This window comes from Apteryx rowi, unplaced genomic scaffold (assembly GCF_003343035.1).
Source record: "Apteryx rowi isolate R43461 unplaced genomic scaffold, aptRow1 scaffold_99, whole genome shotgun sequence".
NCBI lineage: Eukaryota > Metazoa > Chordata > Aves > Apterygiformes > Apterygidae > Apteryx > Apteryx rowi.
In genome coordinates, this window is record NW_020451304.1 from 834,553 (window position 1) to 857,152 (window position 22,600).

Genomic DNA, 22,600 nt, shown 5'->3' on the forward strand with positions numbered 1-22,600 from the left:
ATAAGGTTAGCTTATATTGCCCCACAGAAAAAGAGCAAGCGTATCATAAGGAAAAGGGGGGGGGGAAAAATCCCCAGAGCAAAACTTCTGGTTAATTCTATTCTGAGAAATTTATTTTATGACGTGAAAAAGGAGCCCAGAGGTTTTGGCAGCATTTAACTGAAGAGGACACATGAGCACAACTGACCCAGCTGCTCTTTCTGCTATAAACTAATGTAGTAGAGTTAATCACACTGYAAGCCTTCTTGACAAGTTTCTTAAAAATGCCACGTTTCAAGTCTGAGAATCCTCTTCTTCAGTCCTGGCAGAAAACACTGAGCACTCAAAGAACTGGGCTATCAAGGCCATATTTGAGAAAGCCCCACAGAAGTTTTAAAAAGTAAAAGGATTACTAAATCAGAGCCTTTTTTATTATTACTTCACTCAGCTAATTGAAAAGGGAACAAATTGTTATAAGTATTAATCCTACCACCTCTAGAATAGAAAGTGTCTAAATATACAGTAGACAATCCACAAATCTCAATCTTTGCTATGTAAAACTGTCTGAAAATACTTAAAACCATTTCCCACATAAGCAATTGATTGTTTATTATGCTTCTTTGTATCTGCTGCTCTGAAACTAGAGGACTGCCATAAAATGATTTCTAAGTGCTGAAAACCATTCTTGTAGCACTTTTAAAAACTTGTCTGTTTGATACTCTTTCACCATATATTGTGGCATAAAAGTGATAAGTTTACTGGAGAAAAAAAAAAAGAAAGAACAAACAAACTACTGGAAAAAGTGTTGAAAATACATTCCAAAAGCTATGACCTATTTACCAAGTTATAGTTTGGAGAGAAGTTTATTGCTTGCTTATGACCCCTTGAACAGATGAATTGACAAATTTAAGATATTTCTGCCAGCAGAACAAGCAGGTATGACAATACCTGAAAAAAATTCATGTACCTTATTTCACACAAAAAAGATGCAGCTTTTTCCAGTAAAATAACACAATCGTTAAAAAAACCCTACACGTTAGATCCAGCATGTATCTTACACTTTATTCAAGTATTTCTGTACATCAGGTCCCCAAAACCAAAGCCCACACATATATTCAAATCTATATGTTAATATGCATTTAGCTAACAAAACAGCATAATACATACAGAGATTTCCTAGATTATTATTCAGGCTGCTTTTCTTGCATTTTTCTCATTTACAGGTCTGTTTCTCATTTTTAAGAGCATCACAGGGCAACAGTAATTCTTGTACAGCCTGAGAGCACTGTTGTTTCAGAGCCAATACCAGCTTGTAAGAGGAGTAGGGGCTCACAGGAGGATGTGTTCTCACCCAATGCTGTGTCAAACCTGTAGGACTGTCCCAGATTCTTCAGATGAAGAATAAAACACATCAAGGATAGGGTACTGAAGGCCAGGGTGGGCAGAAACAGCCAAATTCAATACCTTGACTGTATAAATTTACTGAGGTTCTCTATCAAGTGACCCATTAACACATTTCAAAAGATGCTGCTTCTATTATGGAGCACATTTTGAAGAGACAGTAATAAATAACCAGGATACACTTTTACTTCTGTACAAAAGCCCTTGCAGCAGTGGCTTTTCTCTTTTGGTTGAGAGACCAAGTGTTTTTGTCCACTGCAATGAAATTAATCTTCTTCTTTCTCAATGTAAGATTTTGTACTGACACGTGCCATTTGCCTTGCCAAATAGCGATCCCTTGCTGACATGACTGTCTCTTCATTGCTCCGTTTGGCAAATTTGCTTACGCTCTCAGACGGTTTCTGTGCCTGTTCTTTCTCCTCTTTCTCTCCTTCCTCTCCAGCTTTACGTTTTGGCTCAGACAAAATTCCAGAGCTGGAGCTGCTCTTCTCATCCACCTCTCTCTCTTTTCCCTTTGTGTGCTTTTCTAGATCAATCTCTCCATCTTTTTCTAAAGATGTAGGACTACTTTCCCTCCTGTCCCTGTATTTCTTTCCATCACTACCATATTTCTCTTTTCTCTCTTTTACATGATCTTCCTTTTCTCTGTACTTCTCTCCTCTCTCCTTCTCTCTATCACTGTATCTATCTTTACCATTTCTTACTCTCTCTTTTTCTCGTTCCCTTTCTGAACACTTCTCCTCTCTCTCCTTTGCCTTCCTCCATTCTCTATGTCCTTCCCTCTCTTTTCTTTCCTTCCCCCTTTGTTTATCATCTTGCTCTTCCCTCCTTCTGTAGTTATCCTTATTAGTATGATCCCCATATCTATGTCGCTCTTCCTTTTCCCTTTGGTGATCCTTTTCCTGAGTCCTACTTCTTCTCTCATGATCTTTTTCCCTGTGTGATTCATCATTTCCCATTCTGCCTGTTCTGCTCTCCCCCCTCTTAGGATGATTTGTTTGTGCTTTTGTGCGCAGCTCATCCTCCTCACTGGAGGAGCCTGGTGACCTRGAATGCCTCCGGCTCTTGTGATGCTTAGACTCCTCTTCACTGCTCACAGAGCTGTCTCGCCTTTYCTTCTCTTTCAGATTTACTTTACTATTTTTACGTCTCTTATCATCATCACTACTATCACTTCCTAAGTCAGTGTCAGCATCCGGATTATCCTCTTCCTTAGCAGAGGGCTTGAGTCTTTGTCTTTCATCTGGGCCTTTGTTTCTTTCGTTGGATTCATCATAATAATAGTTAGATTTTTCTTCCTTTATCCTACATTTTTTATGTTAAAAAAGAAAAGAAACATTACACAGCCTGAAATCTCAGATGTTTCTAGAAATTGACTTCTAGTCAGGACCTAAGCAAGACTGTAAATAACTGATGCTGCTGAAAAGTCCAAGAAAGCAAATCTCTGTGGCTCTGGTTCCAGGAGTTCAGTGCGAAGGATCTGTATTAAAAATGCACGTCTGGTTCACTGGTAACTACAAGCAGATGAATTTATCTAAAGAACGAGCATGGTTAAATATCTGCAGCCTCTGTCTAAGGGACAGGACAGAGATTCATATTCTAGTGTTAGCTCTTTGGCAAGCTATACACTTTTATTTCTGTGTTTATTCCTCTATTCATGTCAAATAATTATCTGCAGAAGAAGCAGGTCTTATTTTTGGTGACAGCGATAAGAACAGTTTCCATTATTAGTAGGAGATTTCTTAATCCAGTATTTCTGAAGATCTCACTCTTTTGGTTAAATAGAGACTAGTATCTTTTCCACAGCTCGCAGATTCTTAAATACAAGAAGAAGAACCATGAAGGACAAATTCATAATTTCAACTTGGCCACTAGCCAGGAAGGTTATGCTTCTTCGTTCTTTTCTGACTGAAGGAAATACATGTTTAATCACACACGCCACATGCCTTTTCTTTCTAATCATGTAGCTACAGTAATGGTCTATGGCAAATTCTCCTTATGAATCAGTGGACCATCTGGTTAGACTGAATGTTTGATGCATGATTGAAAGTGTTGTTATTCCATGAAAACTAAGAATTACACTGAAGAATTCCATAATTATGCCTTCATTTGCTTTACTAATCCAATTAATTAAAATAACAAGTCAAAAGTGGATCATTTATAGGGCAAGCAACAGAAATTCTGAGATCTGAAATTTGAACTGTGTTCTTTTTGTTTTCTATTGTGCTACCATAATAAAGAAGAAAATTAAAATACACACTTGAACTCATCCGAAAGCCTAGCTCGGAGCACTATATACAGTACTACCTGTTTTCCTCCAAATTAATTTTATATACAGCTTGTAAAAGAAACACTTCCATAATCTGCAAGATTAAGAAACCACAATTTCAAAGTGATCTCTACACAGTACAAAATGACATCTTCATGAAGTGGCTTTGAAAGAAGAACTGTACAAGCAAATGGAAAACCAGATGGGCCAATCACTACAGCCACTGTTTTATAAAGAGATACAACAGAATAACTTAGATTTCATCAGTAAAAAGAAGAAACCATGAAAAGCAAAATTCGTTTAACCATTGTCAGTAGCAATCTTTGCCAGACAGCCACAGAAAGCAAGCAGATATTGCTCTCTGGCAAAAACCTGATATAGGACATTTTTCCAAGTGTACAGGTATACTAACTAATATTTTAAGTCTCATATGACAAACAACTGTGGCCTCAAATTTTGCATTCTCCACTTGAATTCAGGAAGCTGCTCTGCGTTTCTTCCAGTCAGTAATTTTTACCTCCCATTTCTTTTATACCACTTTTTGCTATTATATGCGAGCAAGTGACATATCCTTGTATTAGAGGGATAACGCAGAATGCCCATATTTCAGATAGCTGAGTAATTTCACTGTGATCACACTTCTGATATCTAGGTTTAAGGCCTACCAAGTGAGTTTTAACCTGAACTAATCGTTTTAAATAATTATTTGTTGCATATAATAAATATACCCCAGTCAACATCTTTATCTAAAGGACAGAATTCCACCTTCTCAACTACATAAATAATTTGCCTCACCTGATTACTTAGTTTTGGACTGTACATATATTAATATTTTAAAATAGTCCTACTGGATTTCCTATTATTTGATTAACTTCCTTTTATCACAGAACCAACACTAAATTTATTTATTTTTCATACACCTGTAAATGTGGAACGAGGACAAAGCTGGAGACCTATTTTTTTTTCCCCCCAGGAAATTTGTATCATCGCATTATTTCCTATAACTTTAAATTTAGAGTACCTTACCTCTTTATGCCCGTTATTTTACCTTTTATTCTTCACATGATTAAACTATGCAACTTAAAGCAGATTGCCAAGTATTGTGTAAACCAAAGTAAAAACCAGGTTAGAATAATATCTGGCAGTATTACCACTGCGACTATCCCCCGACACCTTTCAAAACAGCATCCCTGCCCTGCTTGCTCCTGTCTTATAGTAAAGTCTATACTGATGATCAGATATTTTCCAAATAACTCAGTTGTATAAAGTAATATGCTTACCCTACCAGTGTTTTAGTATTTCCCATCTTTCTACAGGGTTCCAATGATTTTGGAATCACAAATAAACAGAAGCAGCTTTGTATGCAAAACCCTTCTGGAATCACATCCTACCTGGCTTCACGGAAGCTGCATTTAGGCATCTCTTCTTCCCCCACTCTCTGGTTTAAAAAATGTCTGTAAAATCCACTGAGATCCTTCTGTTTGGTCACATCCAGGCATGCTAAGGGAAAGAAAGTAGGGTTGGAGTAACTGTGTCAGAAATGCTTATGAGACACTACTCACAGGTGGTAAAGATATCATCAAGAGCACAAATCTCCATCTTAGAGGTTTTCAAGACCAGACTTGAAAAAGCCCAGAGCAACCTGGCTGGAATAAATGACCTTCTGAGGTCCCTTCCAGCCTGAATTATCTTATGATCCTATACTCAGAATGCTGAAAATACAGAAGATTACAAGTTCACCAAATTTATCTTTCTTGTTCTTTATTCTACTAACCATTCGTAGTCCTAGTCCTTTATGCCTATTTCTAGGACACTTCACAGAATGTCTGAAGTAAGGAATCTAAGCATCAYTGGACCCCAGACATACTATTCTTTCTTCAACAACTGACCCTTCCTCAAAAATTAGAAGTAGTAACCCAAATAGTACTGACACACAAATTGAGGAGCTTGCTCTGTTCCTTTTGTAATCTGCGCAAAGGAAAAATAACAGCCAGAAACTGGTTTTGTACAGATTGCTATCTATTCCTTTTTGATATTTTTGATATTTTATTTTTGATATTTCAACTATCTCAAGCCTCACAGAGAATCCAGGATAACAACACTGTAAATCACATACAAGGCCATATTTCTTTTTAAGCAGGAGTCATACTGATTCAGTGTGAATCTCACCCTCCAGAGCTGCTTCTCTTCTTTCTCTTTCCTCCTCCTCAGCCCTTTCTTGCAGCTTCTTTTTATAGGCCGAAGTCACAAAGGCCTCTTTGTCAGCAAACTCTCCTCCTTCCATCTCACGCTCTTTCTGAATTTTTCTTTCCATCCTTTTTTCTTGTTCCTTCTTTCTAATCTCAGCTGCTTTGAGGATATTTTGGATGTATCTGGGCTAGAATAAATGGGGGAAAAGGTATAATGCTGAAAGATAATTAAGGTGGCTGAGAAAACACAAATTGGGATTGCTAAAAATATTGAAGAAAGTTTGCAATGGAAGAAAAACAACAGACGCTAGTCTCATGGGGTTTGACAGCAATCTTAAACTGTCACCCCCTTTTAGGTCACTGTCATGGCATGCTTCCTTTTAACAACTGCATTCAATTAAAAACTCAGCCTAGCTTTGACTAGGATGCATTTTGCTGAGTGAAAACAAATGTTTTGATTTCCCACTCCTCTGACTTCTGTCTTGTAATAGTCTTCCCCTTCTATTACTGCAAGAGAGTGGGATGCTTTCTTTTATATCTGCCATAACCTGACAAGTGTTTTCAAAAGAAATAGAATGTGTAATAATGAAAATATCATGTCAGGATAATTCAGCAATGCTTTGAAACAAGATGTTGGGCTGTGGAAACTGGCTCACATTTCACCAATGAAAGGTAATTTCTTTAGTCTTCTGACAGTCCTCCTGTAAGCTCGCTAGTGACTGAGGAGGACAGTTTATGTTCATTGGCTTGGTAACAAAAGCCTTTATTACCAGAAGTAGTATTCTTGCAGTGCCTAATCCTACTATCCTACTATAATAGTCTCTTCAGAAAAGCACAAGTATTACATACATCCTAAATAGGGTGGGAAACTTGGAGACTCTGCTGCCCTCCAGAATACCACTGGAGCAGGACTCCGAAATGTCCGATAAACTAACAGTATTACCAAAATTCTTATGAATTACTATCTTATGTAACAGGATTTGAGCACAAACCTTGTATGCCCCAGGAGAGAATACATTTGGCTTATTAAGACAAAGTTTAAAATTAAACAATCATAGTTATTCCTTGTATACATAGATAAGACAGACAGCATACATTTTCAGGTATGGACCTTTTTCTCATCTTTTCCTGATAATATTTTGGCATTATTTTCTTTCTTCTTCTGCTGCATTTCATCATAAATACTGTCATATTCGTACACTGTAGCATCTTCAGCCAAAGCCTTCTGAATCTCCAGTTTAGTCTAAACGAGGATAAGGGAGGAAGGGAGGAAAAAATACAAAAATGAAGCATGACAATTCTACCATCTTCAAACATTTTATTTCTATATTGTAATTTAAAGAAATTCACATTACAAACCTATCCATTGAAATATTGAGTGTAAATTAAAAACTGTCAGATCTACAAAGTTCTTGAACTGGTACTGGGATTGAGAACAGGAACAATTATCAGTAGCGTGCTTTGCTTACTCTATTTCCTACACCTACAAACAACAGTCAAAACCATAGTGGAACCTTCTTAATGAATAAGCTGTCCCATCATGTAACTTTTCTTTTTTTTTTTTTCTTTCTTTCTTTCTTCTTCTTCTTCTTTTTTTTTTTAATTTTACTGTCTGTTTTCATCCATCGGCATCCCCTGCAAAGCTCTGAACAATAAATACGTACCAATAATATGTACCAATATGATTTGGGTTGCAATTTCATATTTCACAGTTCTATCTTCTGTTTACACAGTCAAATTCCAAGCCAGAACTATGAAACAACACAGTTTTTAAAAGCCCTATTTAAAAAACACACACACACACACACTAGGGGAGCACTTAGATCTGATCTACTGCTAACAGAAGAGGAATGCTGAATGATAACCACACAAGTTTCTCTCAGGCACAYATTAGCTCCATCAAAAACAGAAACATGTTAAATGCATGATGCATAAATATCTTTTCTCCCTCTAGCTATGTCTTTTATTGCTTTGGGGTTTTTTTAATTTTTATTTATTTATTTTAAGTAAAACACTTGTTTCTTCTGTAAAACTTATTCCTGAATTACAGTACAAGTATCATGGTCAGTAAATATTTATATATTTAACAACACAATACTTTGTCAACTTTAATCTCTTTGTATTATTGCATGCTACAAACAAAAACTGAGAAATTCATTCTGAAAAGATCACTACATTCTATGCCACAAAATAAAATGCAACATCTTGTGTATTTAAATGCTTGTATTGAGTAAACATAAGTTTTATTGCATTTGAAATTATGATCAGCTCTGCGTTAAACCTCAGTTACATAGTTTGCATTAGGCGGTTTTTCAGCTTCTCTGTTCATAGCCAGAAGAACTTCAAAAAGAACAAACCTGCCCAGAAAAGTGGAATAAAAACCTTTGCTAAAAGAAAAGCTCCCATTTCACCTTTGCTAGACTGAAACTAGAGAATTACAAGTCTAGTTTTAAAGAAAGTCTTGTGCTGCAGAAAGCAATACACAAAATTATGGACTTGTGCTGCATTTTCAAAGGATAACTAATTTTGAAGATACACAACTATGTTTCTGCAATTATTTAATATAATGAAAAAGTATTTTGCTACCATTTCATCTTCCAAATTTAGAATACTTTAGATTCTGATTATCATGTTTCTGGAAAGTAATCATGAGCACATGCCTTCTAGTAAAGATATATGAGAAATTTATAAAGATAAATGAGAAATTATCTATATAGGAAGTTTAAGAAAGGAAGGCATTTTATCAATATAACAGAAACCATACAAAAATGCAATTCCACGTATATTGACATCATTGGCAAAGCCAGATTAGAAAGTTCCTCTGCTTTGCTCACTCCAGCTGGTTATTTTTTCCGTCTCTGTGGCCCATTTCGTCCTCTGTCCATACCACTGCTTGTGAGCCTGTGCTGTCAACCTGCTTATTTCACAGGCCTCATTAACAGTGCAGATTCACCATCCATTATCCCAGAACAACTGAAGGTGCAGGAATAAAAGGACACTAGCTGGCATTTCTTATTCTTAGCTAGAATTTCTGATAGCTTTGCCACCAAACAAAACATGTGTGGACCAGCACCTCTGTTCAGCTGGCTCCCTGAAGACAAACACTCAAATACAGGTTAAACCACCATTTAGCTATGAATATTAAATTCAGTAATTTCTAACTTGCTGTAGGCATGAAGAGTCCCTATCACAGCTTACCTGTTTCATTGCTTGTTTTTTCAATGCTTCTTTCTGAAGACTTTCACCAACAGATGTCTAAAAGATGGAAACATTGCAGAAATAAAGTTAATAATATTGAAATAGCCCATGTTATTTTTCTACCATTCCAATGGACAACTATCTAAAAGTCTCATTTCATCAGCCAGTGATGGACTTCAATAGTATTTTTCTGAAAGCAAGAAAAACTGGAAATTCATTCATAAGCATACAATGAATCAGCCTTTTCCATGAGAAAAACTGCAATACCTCAACATACATATTTATTTTATTACAAAAAAAGTGCTGAGTTTAACAAAACAATTTTAATGAACAGTGTACCTCAAAATAATTTGCGCATAATTTGATGCCATTTCACAAAACAAGCAATCTCTGTTCAAGAAATGCTCAAGACATGAGGAGGTCTGTGACAACTGTTTTGTCCCAAACACTTGCTTCAAACACTGCCAAAGAACTGATAGAAAAGATGCATCCCTCAACTAAGGCAAGGGTCAGTCTATTGGTGCAAGAAGCTAGCACATCAGCAAGCAAAACATCTAGTAAAGGGCAGTTAAGGCCAAGAATGAAACAGATACCCAAGAGAAGGATGCTTGCAATGTGCCTACTGATTCTCAAAACCACTAAACTTCCCTTTTATTGCTACAAAAGGAAAAAAAAAAAAGGGAAAAAAAGAAAAAGGAAAGCACTGAACTCCATCCACAAGTTAACAGAAATTGGAAGTGTATCCTCCTACCAAGCTGTGCATCAAAAATGTTAATGTTGCTGGAAACTATGTTTGTGAATACAGAAGGATAAATATTCTCAGGGTTTTTTTATATTACATTTCTATTACTCTCTGAAATAGGTAGGTGCTGCTCAGAATGTACAGTTTCCAATATGTAGTCAGAAATACAATAGTCATGAGCCAACATTTTTACGGACAATCATATGAAAGAACTGTATTCACAGTCAAAACCAAATATCCAAAAGGATTTTGATGCTTATTATAAGTTTGGTCTGTGCCATTAGCACTGTATTTTTTTAAATATGAATGCTGCTGATTTGAACAACAAGTACTCTAAGCATTGATGCCTAATTTTAATTTTTCATGATTAATATGCTAGAAAATAGCAATACTTATCTTTCCTAGGAAAAAACAAATCTACTGCTGAAAAATGGTTTCTAATCATTCTTAAAAAAAAAAAATCACGTTTTAGTTAGTCTTTTAATTAGTGTTGAACTAGACTGTGTATCTTTCTTCTCTCAACCAATAGATAATACTGTTTACTAAGCAGATTCACTATAAATGACAGGATTCATAGCCTTGTTTATGTAATTAGATATCACTTAATCTTATAAAGCAGAAATAGGAAGAAAAAATTCTTTTCCATTTTGGCAGCTTCCCAAGTTTTGCACCTTTGAATAGAACATGCGCTATACCACATTTTAAAAAAAAGAGATTGTGTAACYAATTGTTAATAAAAATAAAAACTGAAAATCAAATAATAATAGGAAGCTTGGAAGCAGGAACTAGGATCTTCTGAAATCGAATAAACCAAGTACAATGTAAATTCAAATAGATCTACTGAACAAAAGAGCTTTGGGTTTCATTTGGTGCTTAGAAAATAATGATGCGTCATGACCCCTTTTTCTTACACTGTTGAAATTTTAACAGATGTGTCAACAAGGAAAAAAAAGCCAAGTGCTTTTCCACAATTTTCTACATGACAGATTGTAAACAAGTCAATTTTTTTTCACCAGTTTATTTCAGAAACACAGACAAGTTCTGCCATGAACAGCAGAATTAATGAAATCTCATTTTATATGGCTTTGTACAATCTGTCTCCACTTCCTTTATCATCATAGGTATCCTAMCTGCTTGATTTGGCAAGTGCGCAGCACCCTGTGTGGTCAAAAATCTGCCACTGTACTGAGCAGTCAGTCAGCTGCTCCTTCTTAAAATGGAGAAGGATTAAAAATCACAAAATCACATCTTATGCCTGTCCCTTTGCCCAGATGCCAACTTTCATGAAAACTAAAGGAACCCAGTATCTTTGGGACCTCTGCCACCTATCAAATGTGGTTAAGATTGGTTAGCGAGTTCAAAAGGCATATGGAAATAACTAACAGGTAAACAGAGAGATCATAATTTTTTTCTGCTATGGCAGGGGGAAACTTGAAAGCTTCTATGTAGCCATGTCTCTCTCTTTTTTTTAAAARGAGAGAAAGGCAGCATCTTGGAGGTGCACCAAGTAATTCTAAACTCAGAGAAAAAAGATGCTAAGGCAATGCTGTCAATCTTCAGAAAAGCACATATGGTATCACATAATAGCATCCACTGAATTCTAGTCATTCAGACATTTGCTTACTTCCTGTATATACTAGGACTTAGTTTCATAAGTCATTCTACAATCAGAAAAAAACTGAGAAATGAACTATTCAAAATATTCCTTCATAGCCCTGAGTGAGGGACTGACAGACAAGTAAAAAAGGCAATTTGAAAGGGTATATATTCCAACTTCTTCTAGTGCTTTAGTTGCTCTGTGCAGAACAGACTTAGACAAAATCCATCACTGTTTTCAAAATGTTAAACCTTATGTGGTTAAACTACAAGAAGAAAGTGTAGGCATGATGTGCACTTTTGGGGGAAAAAATGCATTGATTCAGTTATGCTCATCACYGGAAGGCAGCCCCTCTCTCTCGCTTAGCCAGTTGTAGATAATCAGGTAACGGAGCAGGCCACATTTGAGGCTTTAGGAGGCTCAGCTGGGCAGACATTAGCAACACACTCACAAAAAGTCCATTACTGTATCAGTGACTACATCCTGTACATCGCAGCTTGCTGAATTATTTGGACTAGAGTTGGACATATTTCTCTCATTTAGTTACTTAGTTGGTTGTTTGACTGGGGGAAGTGGAAAAAGGACTATTTGGTTTAAAAACAATCTACAAGAATCCTGGTTTCAATCATCTTGTATTTTCCTGTGGCTTTCAGACTGAATAGCTGATGTTGAGAAATATTTTAAATACTGTAATTAATGTCATAAGTTTTCTTCTAAAAATGCTATCTAGGAAGCAGTATAATTCTCTTAGTATAAGCAACCATTTTAAACTGGCAGCGGAGCACACATCAGCATTACACAGAAGACCTAGACTTGCTCCCAGCTCTTGGGGAGGAAGATGGTCCTCTGCTTCACATATTAAGGAACATCACTGAAGGATTCCTTTATCAGACCCTCTTACAGTGGCTTTACAGAAAGCTAGCTAAACAGTAAGGAATCTCCTCTGACATCTGCCAGAAAGCAGGGGCTCAATGAAAGAGGGAAAGAAAAACAGATTCTGCAATTATATTTACAAAATAAGCTTTATTCCACCAAAATATTTGAAACTGCTTAGAATGTTTTCCTTGTCCGAGAAATAAATGCACTGATCTATAAAGATTATGCAAACACAGAAGTAATATACAGTCCTCATTATTGTACCTAAATTGTAAAGTCCACCTGTGATTTGTTTGTCCAGCATGGCAGTAAGTTTACAAAAAACAAACACCTTCCCTAGGTTTACSGTTGACAATTTCCTGTTGTGCTATGAGCTCTGATAGATGAGAACTTCCTGTTCTTTTGTATTGTTTTTACTTATCAACTGTCCATTTATTAAAGGCCCTACAAGCTCAGCAATCTGTCTCATACTTTGTTTCCCTGCAGTCAAGCTATTCTTTGGAAGCACAAAGCTTATAGTTTAATATTTTCTGGAGCAAGAAAATGTTTTAACCCTATCCTGTGAAACTATATAGAATCCATGCAAATCCAGAAACTCTTAGAAATGAGACCCAACAGTACACCAGCCCTACAAAGTCATGAAAGACAGCTTGTACGCAACTGAAGAAGTTAAAAAAAAAAAAAGTAACAAAAGAAATGGCCTGACATCTACTAATGTTTTTAATGTGCCCTCCCATTTCTTTTCTCCTACAGGCACCTTCTCCTGCAGGGTTCTTAAGTACTTGAACCACCTCCCTACTTTTATGCAGCAGGTTAGCACCCCTTGCAAGTTGCTTTTTAAAAGGACTTCCTTACATTGCTCCAACATAAGCAAAGAAGAACAGATAATCAAACTACTAATCAAGTTTTTTGGCTTATTTCTGGTAAGTTCAAATCATGCTAGCAACATGAGAGCCATTTACAAAAAGCTCAATTCAAAGTTCAAATCAAATATCTAAAAAGGTGATTTCACAAAGGAGACAACTAACAAATTTCATTTTCTTACAAGTTTATCTTGTATGCTCTCTCTACCTTCCCACTACCACAACGTCCCAGTCTTCCCACACCTGCAGGTCCCATTTGCCATGCCTTTGTTTCCCTCCGCATCTTCTGCTTCCTCCTACCTCACCTTCCTGCATCTTCAATTTCCTCTTGCATCTCCAAATCTTCCCACCATTGCAAGAGCTCTTTCACATGTTCTTTATGGGGTCCTATAATATCTGAAGCTCCCTCTCACATTCACTGAAGAGTCCAACTACAACATCCCAAGTGCTATCCCATATGCACACCCCTGAAATAGTCTGAATTTCCTCTCATGTCCACAAGYGCTTTCACTTGGCTCAGCTAAGAAGCAGCCTGCCTCTCAGCTAAATGGCGTGAACAGGCTGACAAGGCAGCCAGACCTCCGCTTCCAGGCCAGCCGAACAGAAAGGAGGTGGGTTGAGGTCATCTTGCCTCTCCCTTCATCAGGCCATTAGTAGGGTCTTTGTTCTGCAGCTGGACATGCCTAGTCTTGTCAAATTTGCTTGAAATTGGGCGGTGCGTTCAAGAGTTACTAGGGGCAAATGTCAGACAATGACTTGTCTAAACCTCTTTTTAGGAAACTAGACCAAAAGGACAGTAAATGATTGACCTGACAGTGYTTAGTTTAAAGAATATTTGGGTTCTATTTACTCTTCTGATTTGTCAGCCATCTAATTTGTTCTTGATAAAAAGCCAGTTGCTGGCTTTGGGTTATCAGAAGCAATTCCTTCTAAATTCTGCTGGAAATTACATGATTCCTAGGACAGCAGATATGACACCATTTCCAGTATAATCACAAATAAACAAATTTTAGACCTATGACTAATATCATTTTCAGTAATGAAGCTAGTTACTAGAAAGTTACAAACCCATGTAGCATTAAGGCTGTATTTATACAATGACCAAAAGCTGAAGTTGAAAACACTTGTGAAAAAAATATCAGTACAATTGTTTTAGACGTATACAAGAAATGCCTGACTTGTTTTTCCCACTGACTTCCAAACAAAGTATGAAACCAAAAAATTCTGACATAATAACTATTATTAACAGAATATCTTTTATTAGTTGCACAGCCTGCCTCCTAGGAAAAATGATTTGTGGTTGCTACCTAAAGCCCACATATGGTATTATCGATATGCAATGTAAGACTGCCCTGTCCCTTTTTTAAAACTAAAAAAAAATAAATAAATAAAATAAAAGCTTCTGCTCTAATACAGCCTGCTATGAAAGGCCTATGAGGGGGCCTTGCCCTTTAACACTGTACTTTTGAATTCTCCACATGCTGTTTTTCAGTAAACACGCAAAATAAGTTATCTTTCTTTAAAGAGAAATTCATTTTAAAGGGAAATGAAATTGCTTTAATGATGTCAGGCAGATTGAATGTAGTTCAATTTTAATCTCTCACTACAACCATCTAATTTTAGCTGGATGTGCAGAAGAGTATTTGACCAAACAGCAACAGCAGGATAACATGGACTATTATTTGATCAGCAAGTGAAAGATGCCCAGATAGTCAATCAGTTCTCAAAAAGTAAAAAACTTACATTTATGCTGAATTAGCCATCCTAAACGCTCTTTGTCATTAAAGAGTGAGAAACAGACACTTTCAGAGCAAAATTAATCTGTCTGATTTTAGATATCTACTTTAGAACGAGTTGTGCCTCAGAAGGATTGGTATCTCTATTGACTATAGCGGGAGCTCAGGGTACTCAAGTGTAGATGTCTGCACAATTTTACATGTATGGATCTCACCCAGAGTATGTGGGCCTATGTGGCTAAGTCTCATAAAGGCTGAGACATGATTTTGTTCCAACCATTTCATTCTTCTCATGTGGCATTCAGAATCTCAGGTTGTGATATCTTCAGGCTCATGTCAGGATTTTTGGATTCATGACACTGGTATCAAAACAGATCTCAAAATGAGCAAGTTTTAGTTAAACCTACTTACATTCTCATACATATGTATTTAGCAACAGATCATTAGGGCTTGCCCACCTAGAAACTTACATTATCATACTAGCGCCTACACACGGACAATTACTAAACATAAATGAGACTCAAGCCTTCATTAAAAAGAAAGTCTGACAACAGATTCATCTCAATTTATATCCTATCCTAGCCATGGCCACTAACAGAAGAGAAAGAATGCGAAAAACAGGTCATGTAAGTAATTAGCTTTCCTCAGCATACCCTCACAGCTTCCAGCAATCAGAAGTTTGGGGACTTCCTGAACTGGAGGATGCACCTGGACTATTGTTTGACACCAAGATGCATCCCTTAATTTGACTCATGACTTTCTGAATCCATTTATGGTTTTGGCCATGCCACAGTATCCTGTGGCAATGAGTTCCACAATTTAATTATACATTGGGGGGAACCCTTCCTTTTGTTTAGATTAAACCAGTTACTTGGTCATTCCATAATACACCCTATTGCTCATATTATGAGAAACAGCAAAATCACTTTACTTTCTCTGAATCCTTCATAATTTCACACACTTCAGATATTCCTCTCCACTTCCTTTTCCTCAGTAATCTCTTTTCTAAGAGCCTCCTACTCTATTTAGTTTTATTCTGCCTGAAAACTGTTACATAAACTCTGGCCATAATCATTACTCATAACCTCTCTATTTTTTATTTTTATTTTTTAAAGACATGCTTTATCCTTTTTGAAAGTGAATAGAAGGAGCTGCAAGCAAAAACAAAGACCTGAGTCCACAATAGCATATAGTTTTCTCCTTGTTTTCCAGTGCATTTTCTTCCATGCTTTCTTAAACACTTCATTTATCTTTTGGATGGTCACTAAAACCCAAGCTGATACATCCACCAAACTATCCACACTGACTCCAAGATCTCTTTCCAGAATTTAGCACCTATCATGCTGTATGCACAGTTAACTTTTCATCCACACATTACATCCTGTAGCAACAAATCAATTTTGAAAGGCTGTCGTGTAAGGTAGAGGAATGTATGTTGGATAATTCTGGTACAATAAAGAAACAGAAGTCTTACCTGCTGTAACATGAGTCTCAATTTAAACAGAGATATTTCAACTAAATTCCAGTTATACAATAGAATATGAAACAGTGCACTGGTAATACTGACAAACCATCTCTCAAACCAAAGGTAATATATGAAAAAAGGGGATAATTTCTTTGGAGGAAATGGAGAGACCATAAATGAGAATAAGCCAGAATGGAAACTTATTTCTAACATTTCATTATTTGCTGCTGTAACACGTATTCTCTGTAAGAGGCTCTCCTAGGGGTAACAATCCTCCCAAAATTTTGTAAGATAGTAACAATTCCTCCTCACCATGAAGGCAAATAATGCAGAATTATTTGGGTTATAAATAACTGGAATTGCCTGGTTTACTTTTTCCCAGGCAATATGTTATTTCAAGAAAGTTTCCATCCCAGATGTTTAGCTTGTTATGAACTAACCTGAAGATCATCTTCACCAGTAACTAGCATTCACTGATGTCCTCAGCCACAGCAAACAGTATATTGTATTGATATATAAAAAGATCACCTTTCAAATTCCTTCAGCAAGGGTATAGGCAATATCTTAATGAAATATGCATAGTAACATTAAAAAAAAAAAAGGAACAAAAGTTTTGTATCTAATACATAATCACAGACCAAGTCAGGTGTGCAGATTTCCCAGCACAAACTTTATTAGAGTTCAGTTAAAAATACACAATCTCCAGACATTTGAGATGTAGTTTTGACTGATAAGGTAGCAGACAGGAAATGAAACCCCTCCCAAATGCTACTCCTTATCTTGAAAAGCTCTGAAATTATTATTGAACTAATAAAGTAATTTTGCTTTTTTTTTTTTTAAATGATCTTCTGTGATAAAGGCAGTTATGAGATTATTACTTTTTGCTGCGTATGTACCATACAGATGCACATGGCAACTTCTAAGAGTCTTTAGAGCAGATGCTGATAGTAAATGTGTCAGCCTTTACAAATTCTTTGGAAGGAAGAAACCTTAATCTGCTAAGCTAAAAGTTAGTTGACAGCACCATATTATAATTCACTGTTTTGCTTTCATGTTTAGATATTAACAATGAAACTACAGGAACATTTACACCATGTATTTTTCTGAAGCTTTAGAGAACACCATTCTCCATTAGTATTATCAACATGTATTGAAGTATTTTGGATGACAGCTAATTGCTTGAAGAGTGTAATGCAAATCATCTAGTGTTTCAAAATGGCTTTTTCCACATATCAAAACCAAACCCCAGAAGATTCTGCTGTGGTAGAGCTTCATAATGATGCTTTATCATGATTTCATTTTTAGCCTCTCATTCCATGTGAAAGGACACACTTCCAGACAGCAAGCGCATCTGGCAGCAGAGGGACAGACAAACCTGTTCTGCCTTATGCTTCCTGTGTAACCTTGAGCAAAGCACTTAGGACCAGATTTCAGAAAAAAAGACAGATTAACTCAAGCCCTTAAATTTCAAATAGATCCAGAACTACAATTTGAAAATATGCAATCCAACTGATAACTCTGCAAGCATCTCAAGTTTACTGCTTTCTAAGTTTTCAACTTGCAGGTACCACAGTTACCCAGTGTTCTTCTGCATGCCTGAAAGTGCCCCAGGATCATGACAAGGATGAGAAGTTCAGCTCTTAGTGCATGCTTAACTCTACCAGGATTGAGCTCTTGCTCAGCTCCCCAAAGCCAACTTGGTAAATTCAGAACATGTCAAACAGGTTAAGTTCTGTACAAAACACCAACAAATCCTATATAAAGGAATCCCTGCTATTGGCCATTGTGATAACTGTGCTTTTCATCACAGCAATAGAAGAGCTAGGTGATAACCACTCTGACCAGCATGTATGAGACTTGGACCCCGTGCTTCCCTTTGCCTGCAAGAATTCAAACGCACACCTCTTACCGCCCAGGAGAGTGCCCTGAGGCTGTAGGGTATTTTACAGGGGCACTTCTTCCTTCCTTCCTGCTTAAGCCATTCTGTTTTTCTGGAAAGAATTCAAAGTTCATTGGCCCAAAGAAAAAATGCAGAAGTGAAAAAATGCAAGACATCCCCGTACTCGGGGAGGGTCCCAGTCCTACCTCAGGGACTTCTTACACATCTTAAGAATAATTCAGTGTTTAATGACAATAGACTACTTCAAGCTTATGCTTAGGATTTGAAACATGTGGGTTCAATCCCTTGATGTAGAAAAGAACACCAAATCCTGAACTGCCACGGACAGGGAAAGTTCTCCTGCCATTGGGCACAGTGGATCCACTACTATCTCCATTAGCTGTGCTTAAAGGAAAGCCTCTCTTTAGAGCCATGGGGCCAGCCATGAGCTCAAATGAGGCATTTTCTGACAGTTCTGAGAACAGCAGCGAAGTGAGGAAAGAGATGCTACTTAAGACATGTTGCTGTCCTCTGTGTTTCCTGTAAGCTGCACTGAGGCAGCTCCATGTTCAGTGTACAGAGTTCAGTCGATATTACTAGGCAGCACCTCACCCTCCCACCACGCGTTGTATAAAGGGAGCTCAGACACCTTCAGCAGCATTCTGGACTCTACAGTGGAACCAGGCATACAAAGGTTAAGGACTGCTAGACCCAGGCTTTCTGTAAAATACAATTAACAGCTACTTCTCACAGAACTTGAGGCTAATACATTAAAAAACTGTGTTGATAATGGGAGTCAGAGACTGACAGAGATTATTTGACACCTTATTAGCATTGTTTTTTCAACCACACAGAAGACGACGCATAAGTGCATTCAGCGAAGCTCTTGAAAGTAAAAATAACATTTCTGTAACAAGGGTTATAAAAATATTAGTATTATAAATGTTAACATCTTAAAATGTTAAGATTCTAGACTAAGTGAATGCTAACTTTATTTTCGAGGGAGAGGGTGGTGGTGTTGAAAAAGCTGAATGTGCACATAATGACTTTATGATTAAATTAACACCAGTAATTCCTGATAGATAAAAACCAGAAAACAGTAACCATAGGTTCACAGAGCTCCATCTACATGGAGAGATCATCTCCGCAGTTCTGAGTTTCTACTCTTTACCTGTAAACTATGGAGCTACTTGTTTTAAATTGTTTGGTTATACAACAAGTTGAAATACAGTCTGTTTTAGAAGTTGGGTATCTGTAAAGGCATACACATCAGCCTTACACACCAAGCCAGTTCTTGGATGTTCCCCATGCTGATAGCAGTACATACAGAATTGTAATTTTTATGGTGTACAGCACCCTCTACAGGGGCAGGTAGAAAATTTTATTTTTGAAGGTAATACTAAAAAAAGAAAAGAAAGAAGGAAACTAGGGAAAGGGACACTGTCAACATCATGTAATATAATCATACATCATATAATATCAATAAACTTTATGAACATAGAAAGGCTGTATATTGTCTGACCTAATAACACATTTTAAGTGTCATGAGAATTACAAGTAATACTCATTACTTGCCCCCCTCCCCCCCCTTTTTTTTTTGCTTCCCACTCCCCCCTTCTCTCTTCTTTAAAACTTTTGATTTGTCCAGCTTGGACAATGAACTTCACTGAAGTTAGCTCTGCTTTTGTTTAAAGTGAGTTCCCACTTAATAAATCAGTATTATCAAATTTAGGTGGAAAGATCAATATTAAAACACACTTAATATATTAACTGTAAAGTGCAGTTGTTAAAAATCAACAGTTGACCACTACTGGCGTTTCTATTTGTAGACATATTTACCTGGGACGACCAAACAGTTTCTTTGTGAGCTAGATGCTGTTAACTCTTACAAAGAAATGGCCACATAAGCGTGATTACCTTTTGGAAGAGCTGACAGAAAGTAACTAAGCATCAAGTTATCACTTCGATTTAACTTGAAATAAAGAAAAGATAGAACATATTTCACAATCACAACCAAAATGATGATGCATATCTTAGTAACACTGCTGTAAGCTGATGCTGGCCTTAGGGTTGTAAAAGCACTAATAAATAAAGTAATAAATAAATTGTAATAAATAAATTTCAAAAACACAGGGCAAATTTCAGAAGAAAAATGATGAACTGACCTCTTCATCAGAGTCATCTGCAAACACTGAAAGTTTCTTCGTAACGAGATTTTTCTGTTGCATTTTTTGGGGCAAAATGAGCCCATATCTAGGAAAAAGATTAAAAGTTGCCTTTAACATTATTTACAATAAAATATATAGTGTGTTCCAAAACAAAAACCCACCATTCACAATTTCAGAAACAAAAAAAAATCAGCATCAACACAATGCTGTCAAGTGTAGTTCTGACCAGTATTTGTAGCAGCGCACTCAGCTTTGCCACAAACTTGTCAGCTTCTCCCATAGCTACTGCTTTTTCCTATGCAAAGTTTCTGAATGCTACAATCTTCCTAAATTAGGCAGCAAACCCCTCTTATCCTTAGTTTTCTAAATAACGCTTTTTCCTCCCACAGAGGAGAAATGACTACTCTTTAACTTAGTCTTAGCCTACAGTACACACTCCTCTGTAATTAAGTTTGCCTGTGCAGTAAATAGTTCACATATTTTGTATGAGACTGTAAACCACCAATACACAGACACAACTCTGGAAAAGACTTACAGTCAGCTTATGTCATGCAGAGAGATCAAATAACTACACATGCAGAACTCTTACGCTGACACAGCTAACATCTGTTGTGTTTTCAGTAACCAACAGTTTCACTTTCAGGAATTTCTCTTCCGCCAGCCTCTCCCTGAAGTCATTTAACTTTTTGTATCTACTGCATCATGGACATCTCCAGCTTAACTCCACACTTTGTGTGGAACTATTTCCTTTTATCTACTTTGAGCCTGCCCCCCACCAGCTTTACTTGCTCCTGATGTGCAGGCAGCACACCAAACTGTGGTCCTGCCACACYTGCATCACATCAGTCCCAAGTGTTCAGCAAGGATTTGGATGGTAGCAGTTACAGAGCACTTTGTGGGGGACTGCTAAGAGCATTCTGCCTCATAAGAGTCAAGACTCCCCTACGTCAGAACAACAGCAGCCTTCACGGCTTTTTCACTTAAGGGTTTGGGTTGTGGGTTTTTTTGTCCTTTTGAAGTAAACATAGTTTTAAATTCAGACCAATATAGATAGCAAGGCTACATGAGCTGCAGGGAAGACCTATCCTGCTTTGGGTCCAAAGGACAGCCCCAGCTTAACAGCAGCATCRTACTCGCTCTGAAGAACTAAACACTTCTACTACGTTTATAAAGAAATTGTAAGAAACAGCGGGCAGGAGACTGAAGCCGCAGTCGCACAGAAGCCRCGGCAGCTGATGGAAGGGCGCTCACGGGGGGAGCCGGCTGCCGAGGCCTGCAGCCCCCAAGGRCTCCGAGCACAAACGAAGCCGGTTAAGGGATTTCCTTGCCAGGCCGGGTCCCAGGTCCTCCTGCCCCTTGAGGGCCCGGGGCAGCMACCAGCTCCCCGGCTGGAAGAGCCTCAGGCGCCAGCCCCGCCTCACAGAGCCCGGACACCGCGGAGGAGCGGCCCGGGGAGGGGCTCTGCCAGGCCCTGGGGCCCGAGGCAGGACCCCGCCTGCGCCCGCCCTCAGCGGCGAGCGGCGGCCCCCCCAGCTGCTGCCCCGCGCAGCAGGGCCCGTTCGGCCCCTCCGCCCCGAGGCGGCCGGCGGCGGCCCCGCAGCCCCAGCGCCGCCCTCACTCACTGCTTGCTCGGCGCCGCCATCTTGTCCCGGCACCCGTCGCCGCCGCCGCGAGGTGGAGCCGCCTGCCGTTCCGCGGCCGCAGATTCGGCGCGGCCGAGGCGCCCCCTTCCCCGCCCGYCCCGGGGCTCGGGCAGCCGCCTGCCCCCGCCTCTCTCCGGCACGGGAGCAGAGAGCGGGCGGGCGGGGGGGTGTCGGAGGCTGGGCACCTTTTTTTTAACGGCTCATCGGCGAGTGGCGAAAGTGCCGATGGGGGGGGCGGCGGGAGCTTCGCCCCCCGAGGGCCGCCATTCCCCGGGGGGGAGGTTTAGAAATCAACCCGCCACCCCCAATTATAAAATACCTGGTCGACTTCCCTCGCTGCTGGCTGAATAAAGAAAGAGGAGTTTAATTTCCCAAAATTTTATTAAAAAAGTGATTCTGCCAAAAGAAACGTTATTGCAAAGATGAAATCTTGCTACAGACAGTGAACTCGGCCATAATCTCAAGCTTTACCCCAATAAGAAAGCTCTTTTTATTATATTAAAAGAGTAGGGCTTTTCTGCGCCACATTTAGAAGATTTTTTTTAATGTTCATTAACCACCTTTATTTAAAATTATTCTTAAAAAGTAATTTAAG

At 38.2% G+C, this 22,600-nt stretch overlaps 1 protein-coding gene across 2 annotated transcripts; it reads right to left on the bottom strand.

The window, feature by feature from the left end:
* Positions 1-1,020: 1,020 nt before the first annotated feature.
* On the bottom strand, positions 1,021-22,041 carry NSRP1 (nuclear speckle splicing regulatory protein 1). Of its 2 annotated transcripts, XM_026055163.1 has the most exons (7): positions 21,985-22,041; positions 20,360-20,447; positions 9,037-9,093; positions 6,950-7,081; positions 5,819-6,026; positions 5,041-5,149; positions 1,021-2,685 (listed from the first exon to the last, which is right to left on the bottom strand). In XM_026055163.1, exons 1-7 carry the CDS (start codon positions 22,002-22,004, stop codon positions 1,647-1,649), a joined length of 1,653 nt encoding a protein of 550 aa, XP_025910948.1. In that variant the 5' UTR covers positions 22,005-22,041; the 3' UTR covers positions 1,021-1,646. The 2 variants fall into 2 exon arrangements, with proteins under 2 accessions (XP_025910948.1, XP_025910949.1); XM_026055164.1 differs by lacking the exons at positions 9,037-9,093; positions 20,360-20,447; positions 21,985-22,041 and having other exon boundaries at positions 6,934-6,967.
* Between the last annotated feature and the right edge of the window lie 559 nt (positions 22,042-22,600).